We start from the raw sequence: 11709 nt of genomic DNA on the forward strand, positions 1-11709 counted from the left end.
ACCGCTTGCTCCCTGTACACTCCATTCCTACTGCCCTTACATTTAGGTTTCATATACCCTTTATGGTTTTTCTAGAAACATCCGGTCCTTTACGCATTCCTCCTGTTTTTGAGGAAATGGTTTGGAGATGCTTGTGGTATTTTATTGGATAATGTCTTCAATTACAAAATGTTGGTTCCGGTCATTGGCTTTTAAGACCAAGAGGATCGCCCACCCGCACCCATATCTCTTGCCCCCCCCCCCCCCCCCATCCCGACTCCTGCTATTTCAACATGTCCGTTTTTAGCGGCAAAACAAAGAAAGAAAAATAAAAACTAAAAATGGTCATTGTTGACTTTTCTTAATAAACAGGACAGGGTTGAGATACATGAGGGGTTGTTGGTCTTCGGTCGTTCTCTGTAGGCTACTGTTGGGCAATATGAACATGCCTCACTGGAAACAGAACATCAGGATTCGTTCTCAAAAACAAACCGCTCTGTGGCTGACCGTCATTGAAGAAGTCCCAAAAAATAATCGTTTAAAAAAGTTTTTCTACTCCGTGACATTGACGCTGGATGTCGAAGGAGAAATGAGCTGCAGTCTGGTTTGTGATTGTACAGATGAAGTAGTACAGCCACTATAAAGGTTTAATAAAAACAAACAAAACTAAAAAAACAACAACAATAAAACAGCAGTCAGAAAGTCTGCTGGGCGGCGCGGCTTCACAAATGAACAGTACAGGCCAGGTCCTTAGGCCCCAACGGGGGCGAAGCTTCATCAGCTTCAGGAGATCAGAGTCTTTAGCTGTCAGAGGGGGTGGAAAACAACAGGAATGCTGGAAGAGACAGAGCAACAGTCAGAGATAGGGAGGGACAGAGACAGAGAGAGAGACGGGGGAAAAAGAAACAAAAACAGCAGTGGCCCAGTTGAAAAAAAAAACAAACAAAAAAAAAAAAACAGACAGATCTCCCTTTTCCACTGGAGTGGAACGTGCAGGTGCCACCGTGGTCACCCACCCGGTGACGGATCGGAACCGTGGTCCTCTCTCCTCGCAACACCGCTGCCCACCCAAAACTCAGACGGGGAACTTCCGAGGGAGGAACTTTCCATCTCTGTGTGCATGTGTGTAACAGAAAAAAGGCTTCTAGTTGCTGTAAGTGTGTGTGTGTGTGTGTGTGTGTGTGTGTGTGTGTGTGTGTGAGTGAGAGAGGGGGGGAGTAGATGGAGACAACCTGGATTCACCATTGGGTTTGACTTGTCAGACCACATTCTTGTTTTCATTTTTATATTTTCATTTTCTCTTAGAAAGCTTATTGATGGTGTACTCTAAGAAGCTGTTGACTGTAGCTTGTTGTTATGAGACCTACAGAATACGGAAAGAAAGAGGAAACAGGTAAAGACCCCCTTGGATTATTTTTTAAAAGCTTAACAGGTAATAAATGCACTAAGGAATACAAAACACAGGATGCCAGTGGGTCAGACATTGTTTTAGTTGAAGGGAAAAAATTCAGGAGAGACAGCAGCCATGTTGGTGTGTTATTAGCCTTTCATATACAAAGAGAACATCCCATATACGGCTCCTGACATGAGAGCAGAGTTCACCAGAAATGAACTAAAGAAACTAACATGAGCGCCACTGGAAACTTCCACTGGCCTAATAACAATGTATCTACCATTATTTACTTTAAGTTGCTCCTTCACAAAAGGATATAAATGGATGTAAAATACAATGTACAAAAGGCTAAAAAAAAAAAAAAAAAGGAAATACTGGTAAATGAAAATATTTGTTTGACTGTCCTAATAAGAACAGAACCAAGTTCAGCTTATTCAACAACTCCTCATGAATAAAGTTTAAAAAGCCACCTGAATAACGTTTGGCGAGACTAACTACCTGTAATGTCTATCAATTCATTATGGAATAACCCGACTCCTTTCATTACGGAATAACCAGCCTTATTTCATTACGGAATAACCAGCCTTATTTCATTACGGAATAACCAGCCTCATTTCATTATGGAATAACCAGCCTTATTTCATTACGGAATACCTGGCGCTATAATGATTTTGGGACCAAATCAACCAAAAAGGGGAAGGTTGACTATTCTTGGTACATTTCATACTGTTCTTTATACATATACTGATGAACTGGAGGTAATATAGCAACCGCTTGAAAAAATGACAACATTTTCCCTTGCTTTGAGACCCGACATGGCTGCCACGATGACAAACGGTTTGATTTGTACAGTGCAACTTCAATTGTTTTCATCTGTACGTCCATACACAAAACAATGAAAACATAATGCTGCCAATTTTTGTTTGACTAGAGACAAACAAACACAGAGGTCCACAATTGGTTATTTTAGAGTGACCCTGGCATCCAGTTCAGTTTCCACCTACAACGTCTGAAACATGACATCACAATCTGTAGGGAAGAGAAGGAGAGAGAGAGAGAGAGAATGGATGATGTAAATAAAAAAAAACGCATGCCGAGCACGTAGCCATGACAACAGAAGCAAACACAAAACCTTGGGGGCGTTGGGCATCCCAAAAGGCGGCACACGGTATTGAAGCTAAGGCTAGCAATACAGCAAGCTAAGTTAACGGTTGTCCTATATTTTGTCCACACACAGACTAGCATTACAATTAAACAAAAACAAATACATAAACATAGCATTAGCACACAGCTAATGGTGGAGATGCTCGACTACTCCGTGACAGTGACAGGGAGAGCAGCAATAAAGGAGTGACATTTCTGGTCAGCCAGCTAAAAGCAGGTCATGTTCATGATTAAAGCCAGCAATCATCCCACAAGAGGATGACTGAGGCCTGAGGAGGGGAAATGGGAAGGCCCAGGAGAGCAACAAGCCACAAAGCTCATGGAAGAAGAGGAGCACAAAATAAACATGACCGAGAGAGAGAATGAAAGATCGAGAGATGAGCATGTATAAATATATATATTTATAAATATAAAAAGTTCTCTGGAACATTACCTGCTTGCTTTGAACGCTTTGAGTTTCTGCACAAAGAAGTTCTCCAGGACCTCGGCACACTGATAGAAGGGCGAGTCGCTGGGGTTGTAGTAGCGGCAGTTGTCGAAGATTTTGGTCATGTCCGCCACAAACTCCGTGAGCTTGACGTAGAAGCGCTTCTGCAACCTTTCCTCCATTGTGGAGAGGTCTGGGATGGGGACAAGAAAGTTGCGATTTATTAAAAAAAAAAGTTTAAAAAAAAAGATACACTACTTATAACATAATATGAGACCTGAAGACACAACCAGTAGGCACAAATTATTACAAAAACGTTCAATTACACTGAAAAAAACTAAATCTCATTCAGATCACTAGCACTGTGGTTTTTAAAACCGTTATTTTGCTTTTGGGCCTGATAAAAAACGTTTTGCAGGCCACCTTCGGAGTAGGTATGATTTCAACAGTGGCCAGTCAGCTAGCCGGCTTGCACAGCCTCCCCCTTCAACACACAGGGCAGCTACTGCTGGGGTTCCAGCCTCTGCCCCGGGGGGAGCTGAGTCCAAATAAACATATCCGATTCTCACCCTCCCTCCCCACCCAACCGCCCCCCCCCCCCCACCACTGCCCAAGTCAGCTGGGCGACCTGGAGTGCGTATCAAAGGGGCCAGCGCCTTTGACCGGCATCAACGTCCACCTTTGACTGCATGGAAAAGCTGAAGGAGTGAAAAACTCCTCTGGCGCTTGGCCCCCTTCAAGTCTCTTTGGGGCACCCAGTGAAACTGAAGAGAGAGAGAGAGAGAGAGAGAGAGAGAGAGAGAGAGAGAGAGAGAGAGAGACAGACAGAGAGAGAGAGGGTGGCGCGCGTTCCAGCGCCACAGAGAGCTGCTGTGTGCGAGGCTTGTCCTGGACTCATTAATGGCTTGTTTGTTCGCCAGTTCAAAAGGGCGTGTTGACGCAAGTCGCCATTTACATGGGCAGTTTGATCTGAGTTGGGGGGCTTTTCCGCTAATGGCCACCGCTGGACGGGCGCGGCGAGGCAATTTACTCCCCCTCCCCCCCGCCACCCTCAACAGGCCGGTCAAAAAACACCCGGGGGGCCGACCGGCCGTCCGTCACGGAGCTTTTTCATGATTAAAGAGTGCAGCCGTGGCACCTCCACCAGCACCCGGAGAGGTGTGGGGCTGGAGGCGGTGGGGTCTGATGGGGCTGGTGGTGGTGGTGGTGGGGTTTCATGGGGTTGGTGGTGGTGGTGGTGGGGTTTCATGGGGCTGGTGGTGGTGGTGGTGGGGTTTGATGGGGCTGGTGGGGGGGGTTTCATGGGGCTGGTGGTGGTGGTGGGGTTTCATGGGGCTGGTGGTGGTGGTGGTGGGGTTTGATGGGGCTGGTGGTGGTGGTGGGGTTTCATGGGGCTGGTGGTGGTGGTGGTGGGTCTGATGGGGCTGGTGGTGGTGGTGGGGTTTCATGGGGCTGGTGGTGGTGGGGTTTGATGGGGCTGGTGGTGGAGGTGGGGTTTCATGGGGCTGGTGGTGGAGGTGGGGTTTGATGGGGCTGGTGGTGGTGGTGGGGTTTCATGGGGCTGGTGGTGGTGGTGGGGTTTCATGGGGCTGGTGGTGGTGGTGGGGTTTCATGGGGCTGGTGGTGGTGGTGGGTCTGATGGGGCTGGTGGTGGTGGTGGGTCTGATGGGGCTGGTGGTGGTGGTGGGGCTGGGCGTGTGTGTGTGTGTGTGTGTGTGCGCTCTTGGGACTACGTACCCATGGGCTCCTTTATGACGCCGTAGTAATCTGGAGCATCGTTGGGATCCACCGGCTCCAGGAAGGGCCACGCCATTTTGTGTGCCTGAGAAAAGCAGGATGAGAGAGAGAGAGAGAGAGAGAGAGAGAGAGAGGGAGAGAGGGAGGGAATAAAGAGAATAGGAGGGAGGGAGGGGGGAGAGAGAGGGAGGGAGAGAAAGACCTTTGCATGAAAAAAACGAAGAAACAAAACAAACCATGAGGCCCGATATTGGAAGCAGCTGGTTCAATAAGACCAGATGTGCTCTCCCTTCCACTCTCCCCCGACCACGCACGAGGGGAAACACAGGCAGGGAGAGAACAAAGCAAGGGGAGGCATAGAATGCGAGAAATAAAGACTAAAGAAAAAGAATAAAAGGACAAAAATGAACAACAAAAAAAACCAAACAAAACACGAAGACGAAGAAGAAGAAAAAGAGGGAAGAGAGAGAAAAGCAAACTCTCCCGGGAAGACGTCCAAGGAGAGGCCTGGACGGAGCGCTGCAGATCAGATAAAGGAGGGGATGGTGAGGGAGAACAGCGCCTGTATTGTTTCCACGGTGACTGGAGGGAGAGAGAGAGAAAGAGAAAGAGAAAGAAAGGAGAGAGAGAGAGAGAGAGAGAGAGAGAGAGAGAGGGAGAGAGAGAAAGAGAAAGAGAAAGAAAGGAGAGAGAGAGAGAGAGAGAGAGAGAGAGAGAGAGAGAGAGAGAGAGAGAGAGAGAGAGAGAGAGAGAGAGAGAGAGAGGGCTTGGGTGGACACATGTGGGCGAGCTGGCTTCGCACGTCGCCGTACCTGTAGGGAGCGCAGGATCCGCCGCAGGCCCTCGTAGTCCTTGTCGGTGAGCGGCGTGAGCACGGTCATGGCGTCCTCCGTGGACTGGCACTGCGGGCACACGTACACGTCGATGTGCGTGGCCTCGCTCTGCAGGATGCCCACGCAGCGGCCGTGGTACCAGTTCTGGCAGCGGTCACAGCCAATGTAGAACCTAAGGGAGCGAGAAAGAGGAGGCAGGCGGGGGGGGGGGGGGGGGGGGGCATATGGGTCAGGCCATGCTCGACATAACTTGGCATGAGCTCCTTTTAATCAGCATGTTTGGTTTGGGGGGAAAGAAGGACGGGACAGATATGTCCAGGTCCTGTCCTGACAAGCTGTACTACTGAAACCTGACCTCTACAGCTCACGTAATTACGCGGCGTACTCTTGGCCACAAGCCCTGGCTGCCTTGGTTTACTAGTTATGAATGACCACAGCCTGGAAGACTAAAGGTATTTGACTCCCAGGAAAAAAAACAATCAGTAGTAAAATATATGAATGTTGTAGACAACTAACAACAGAAAACGTAGCTTGGTCAGATCCGTTAGTGTAACCAGTAAGCCAATGACAATAGTCTAATCGATCAATGGCTGCAGTGGCTAATCAGAGGCTGCTCTCGGGGTCCTTACTGGGCTTCGTCATAGGGCGTGCGACAGATGCAGTAGAGCTCCTCCGTGCTGCCCTCCTGGGCCCGCTTACACTCGGCGCAGATGTAGTCGTCCATCTTCAGGGCCTCCTTCTCTGTGACGCCCACACATTCGCCATGGTACCAGTTTGTGCACAGGTCACAGCCGATGTAGAACCTAGTGGAGTCGGTGGGGGGGTGGGGGGGGTACAGGTCAGATAGGAGATGTTTAGATGAGGTACCACATAAATACTGACAAAAATAAACTATGGAAACAATTATTCAAATACTGGTTTCCTGACAGGTTCCCAATATCTAATATAACCTGATATAAAACAGTCCCCAAGTATCAATTACAATTAATTTCCAAAAGCAACAAGCTATGTAATAATAAGTATTCTGTATATATGCACTACTGTCAATGATCTTCATTGCGTCAGAGATTCCTGCCAGCTCTGCCTGCCATTTCTGAAGTGGAAGTGCTACTAACCCCAAAGTGATAGGTATGGTGACGATCTATTTATACATCAGAATGCTGATTCATGAAACCATGGGTAAGATGTACGCTAAACTCAATGGAAATTTACTTGGACTCGTCGTAGGGCGTCTTGCAGACACAGTACAGCTTGGAGTCCTTGGTGGTGGCCTTTGAGGTAGTGGAGATCATCTTCTTCTTCTTGGCCTTGACCGAGGTGACGTCGCGCTCCTCCTCCCGCTTGCGTTTGTGTCCGGTGGCGGTCAGGGCGGAGGCCGGGCCCAAGCCGGACTGGGCGTGGGAAACCGCAGACGCGGCAGCGGCGGCGGCCTGAGAGGCGGCGGCGGCCTGGGCCCGTTCCTTCTCCCGCCGCAGCTTGCCCAGGTCCCTCTTCAGCTCCTCCTGGTGGGGTGGAGGGGAAACCAGAGACATCAGCACCACGGCAGCTTTGGCAAAGCATCAGAGTCACCCGCACCTGAGGTACTCTCAGTCCATGAAAACAATGCTGGCTGTGATGTTCACTCATAAAAGTGCACAAATATGTTGCACATAAGTTGATACTGACAAGCATGTGAAAGTTAATGAGGCTAAGAGTAGATTTGCAGCTCCAAACAGCAAAAGCTTATTGTGTTTGTGAAGTTAAGGGCCGGTATAAAGAGGAAGGCCAACCATGTTCTCTTCAACACTCAAAAGCAGTCTATACCACACAATCAACAATGGTCTCGAGGCAGTGTATCATCCCCACGAGGCCTGCCTGATTCATAATGCCTTGTTATTTTTCCTGATAGTTAGTCAAGTCAAGTCACTTTTATTTATATAGCACATTTAAAAACAACAGGAGTTGACCCAAAGTGCTTTACATGGCAAGAGAGAGGTTGGGCAAAACAGCTAAAACATAGAAAGAGGCCGAGGGATACACAGGTCTGACTAAACAGTCAGAGATGTTACCAGAGATGTTTCTCCTGAAGTGCTCTGGTAGAGTCCACCCCAGTGGCCCCCCACCCTTGAGTGACACCCCTCACGGCTCACCTGCACCTCCAGCTGCAGCTCCTTGTCCAGCAGGGCTCTCTTCTTGAGGATCTCGGCCTTGAGCTGCTCCTTGTGCTTGTAGAGCAGGGCCGAGAGGCGCGAGGCGTTCTGCTTGCTCCGCTTCTGCTCCACCGACTCCTCGCGCTTGCGCTTCTTGGCCGCCTGTCGCTCGGCCTTGTCGATCTTGTCCAGGATGTACTTCATCACCTGATTGCACACGATCATCCTGGAGACCCCGGGAGGAAACACGAGGCAGAGAATTAAAAAGGAGGAACGAGAGAGAGAGAGAGAGAGAGAGAGAGAGAGAGAGAGAGAGAGAGAAAACTTTGCCATATTCAGCACATGCTTTCCAAAGAAAATGTCTTCGTGATTTAGATAAGGCTTTTGTTTGCACTGGATCCTCTTGGAAAATGGGAAGGATATGGGGCAAAAATGGGGAAAAGTAAAAACAGAAAAGAGAATGAACAAAAAAAAGGTTTCATTTTTTTTGCTCCACAAAGTTCATGTCTACACTAGACGTTTTATTAATTTGAAATGTTCCCATCGCTGACGCTTGCGCTACGTTAACGCAGATAATTTGATTTACGGTTTTATTTAATATGACCATTTTCCTGAATAAATTATGTCTGGAGATCAGCTACAGCGATTTGACTGTTTGAAGCTAAAAATACAGTCCACTTTGCTTTGGCACACTTGAAGGAATTTGAGGAGAACAGATAAAGTCACACAAGAGCTGGGAGGTGAATATCAGTCGACGTTAATGTGTTGAAGTAGCAACAATGGTGCCAAAAGTTTTCGAGAAATACGGCTAATATCACCTTGCGTTCACATTTTAGGCGGTTTCCCTGTTGCTATCGTTAGATAACAGCAGTGAAATTTTTGGAAATATTGCTGTGAATTATGATGGAAAGTTAATGAAGGCTCTTCAGTCTTCTGCAACTCTTTTGAGGAAAATAAAAAAGTCAAGTTTGAAACTTGAAGTGACACTGATTGGAAACACCCTCTCCCGAACAAACAGACGAGTTTTTCCTTCTTTTTTTAAAAAGGGAGACATTCCAACAAGTCCCCCCCCCCCCCCCCAACAAAAAATACGGCCCATGTTATTCAGATCCGCTGTTCCAGCACCATCCCGCCCTCTAGATTTGCAGCCATGTGAGTGAGGGAGTACGTGAGTGAGTGAGTGAGTGAGTGAGTGAGTGACTACTACAGTGCTGTCTGATTATGCAGCGGCGTGTTTTACATGCGAGCGCTCCAAGGCCAGATGGGGCACAAGTGTGCTTTTGTTCGGATTATTTGTTTTGGTATGTGCTGGAGCTGAGGATGGGAGGAGGGCCCAATGTGGAGGAGAGGAGAGGAGCAGGAGAGGAGCAGGAGGAGGAGAGGAGAGGAGAGGAGCAGGAGGAGGAGAGGAGAGGAGCAGGAGAGGAGAGGAGCAGGAAGAGGAGCAGGAGAGGAGAGGAGCAGGAAGAGGAGCAAGAGGAGGAGAGGAGCAGGAGGAGGAGCAGGAGGAGGAGAGGAGAGGAGGAGAGAGGAGAGGAGCAGGAAGAGGAGCAGGAGCAGGAGAGGAGCAGGAAGAGTAGAGGAGCAGGAGAGGAGCAGGAGAGGAGAGGAGAGAGGAAAGGAGAGGAGGAGAGGAGCAGGAAAAGGAGGGAAGAGGACAGGAGAGGAGAGCGTAGGAGGGGATAGGAGAGGAGCAGGAGAGCTTCTCCTCCTCCTGGCTTCTTCTCCTGCAGTGGAGGAGGATGGGGGAAAACACCACACACACACACACACACACACACACACACACACTTCAGCACACACACACACACACACACACACTTCAGCACACACACACACACACACACACACACACACACACACACACACACACACACACACAGCAGCACCAGCTGTGGAGGGGGGTCAGAGGTCAAGATGAGTTCCCAGACTGAGACCGAGAGAAAGAGAGGGGGAAAAAAAAACAAGAGATGGACATAGTGACGACGGAGAGGAGGAAGAGGAGGAGGAGGAGGAGGCGTTGGAATGGTCAGACGGCTGATGCTGCAGTGAGAGTGACTCAACAGCACGAGAACAGAACGGCACACAAGGAGTCCCAGAGTAGAGATGGAGCAGAGGTGACACACAGAGCACACAGAGCACGCGTTTAAATAAAGCACTGGGGGAGAGAGGGGGAATAAAATGGAGAGAGATGAAAGGAGAGAATGAGCCAGTGGCCGACCGCTGCTGGACTGGACACAGAGGGAGTGGGAGCGCGGCTGGAGAGCGACCACTTCAGGTGCAGTCTACCCATCTGTGGCTCGGTGTGGTCAGCTGCCCCCGTCCAAGTCTGGGTCAGAGCCTCTGGACGAGACAGTGTTATGATTCAGCTGGACAGGGACGGGCAGGGGGTGAAAAGGACAGTGGGCAGTGGGGAGGGGGCAGGGTGACAGGGTCGCCCGGGGGGGGGGCAGACAGACAGAGGGGAGGGGTCAGTGGAGGGTCGAGGGCCCCCGGGGGACCTCACCTCTGGTTCTCCTCCCGCTCGGCCGGGGACATGGTCTTCTTCTGCTTCAGGTGCTCGATGACCGCGTTCTGCTTCATCACCACCTGCAGGCCACAGAGGGGGAGTGCACGGTTAAACACTGGGCACATCACACACACACACACACACATACACACAGATAAATACACACACACACACACACACACACACACACACACACATACATTCTTTTCCACAATCTAATGTGTGCGGGCAGAAAACACACACACACACACACACACACACACACTCCTATGAGCAGACAGCACACACCGCGCACACGCACACACAGACTGCACTGCCACTACAACTAGAACCTTTCCAGGAAAAGAGACACATGTATGCACAGAGAAAGCGCTATTAAGACAAAGCCAAACACAGTGGACACGAACACACATAAACACACACGCAGCCTCAAAGACAGATAGACATATACAAAGGACAGACATAATCTCTCTCATACCATTCATCACCACAGCAGGACCTGGACCTGGGACACCCATAAGGGTCCGACACACAAACACACCGTGACAGTATGTACACAAACACACACATGACATGGTTACACACAGAGCACACACACATATACCACAAACCCTTCACACACACACACACACACACACACACACCAGGGCCACCACCAGTGGCTCAGAAAATAAACCCAGATGCACAAACTCAGGCGATAGGACAGCGGACTGTTTATGTATGAAAGGGATCGGCCCTGTGGTGCAGCTCTCACCCCCTCTGCTCTCCTCAAAGCACAGAACAGTATAGAAAGGACACTGCGCTCCACCATGATGAGTTGAACTGCTTCACTTAAGTCCACCCATGGACCCTTTGATCTGTGTCTACCCATGATCCTCCACACCCATCTCTACCCATGATCCTCCACACCCATGTCTAACCATGATCCTCCACACCCATCTCTACCCATGATCCTCCACACCCATCTCTACCCATGATCCTCCACACCCATGTCTACCCATGATCCTCCACACCCATCTCTATCCATGATCCTCCACACCCATCTCTACCCATGATCCTCCTCACCCATGTCTACCCATGATCCTCCAGACCCATGTCTACCACCTCCACCTCACCTATGTCTACCCATGATTCTTCTCACCCATGTCTACCCATGATCCCCCCCCGTTGCTTGGTTACCTGTTTCTGGATGAGCTGGCTCTGGCTCTGGCTGCTGGCCTGCTGCTGCTGCTCCCGTCTAGCCTCCTGCGTCTGCCGCTTCTTCTGCTGCTGCTGCTCTCGCAGCTGCTGGATGCGCCGCAGCTGCTCCTGCACGCTGGCCGTCTGGATGGTCACCACGTTCTGGATCTGCTGACCGCCCGCCGCCACCTGCCCCTGCACCTGCCCCGTCGCCTGGGCGCCCTGTCCGGCGGCGGTGGTGGTGGTGGTGGTGAGGGGCTGCTGCTGCTGCTGCTGCTGGAGCTGGATGGGCAGCTGCAGCTTGATCTGCTGACCGCCGGACAGGCCGCCCTGCTGGGCCTGCAGCTGGATCTGGAGAG

General features: G+C 50.1%; 1 protein-coding gene across 1 annotated transcript in view; it reads right to left on the reverse strand.

The window, feature by feature from the left end:
- Positions 1-253: 253 nt before the first annotated feature.
- Positions 254-11709, reverse strand: part of LOC121718245 (nucleosome-remodeling factor subunit BPTF-like) — a 43331-nt gene continuing 31875 nt past the window's right edge. Inside the window, exons 27-35 of the mRNA XM_042103179.1 lie at positions 11351-11701; positions 10169-10251; positions 7663-7888; positions 6746-7035; positions 6163-6336; positions 5513-5705; positions 4701-4785; positions 2970-3156; positions 254-1342 (exon numbers count right to left, since the gene is read on the reverse strand). Coding sequence (XP_041959113.1) covers positions 1306-1342; positions 2970-3156; positions 4701-4785; positions 5513-5705; positions 6163-6336; positions 6746-7035; positions 7663-7888; positions 10169-10251; positions 11351-11701 — 1626 coding nt within the window. The 3' untranslated portion in view covers positions 254-1305. The remainder of the gene's footprint in view (positions 1343-2969; positions 3157-4700; positions 4786-5512; positions 5706-6162; positions 6337-6745; positions 7036-7662; positions 7889-10168; positions 10252-11350; positions 11702-11709) is intronic.

The sequence above is a fragment of the Alosa sapidissima genome, chromosome 9 (assembly GCF_018492685.1).
Source record: "Alosa sapidissima isolate fAloSap1 chromosome 9, fAloSap1.pri, whole genome shotgun sequence".
Lineage (NCBI taxonomy): Eukaryota > Metazoa > Chordata > Actinopteri > Clupeiformes > Clupeidae > Alosa > Alosa sapidissima.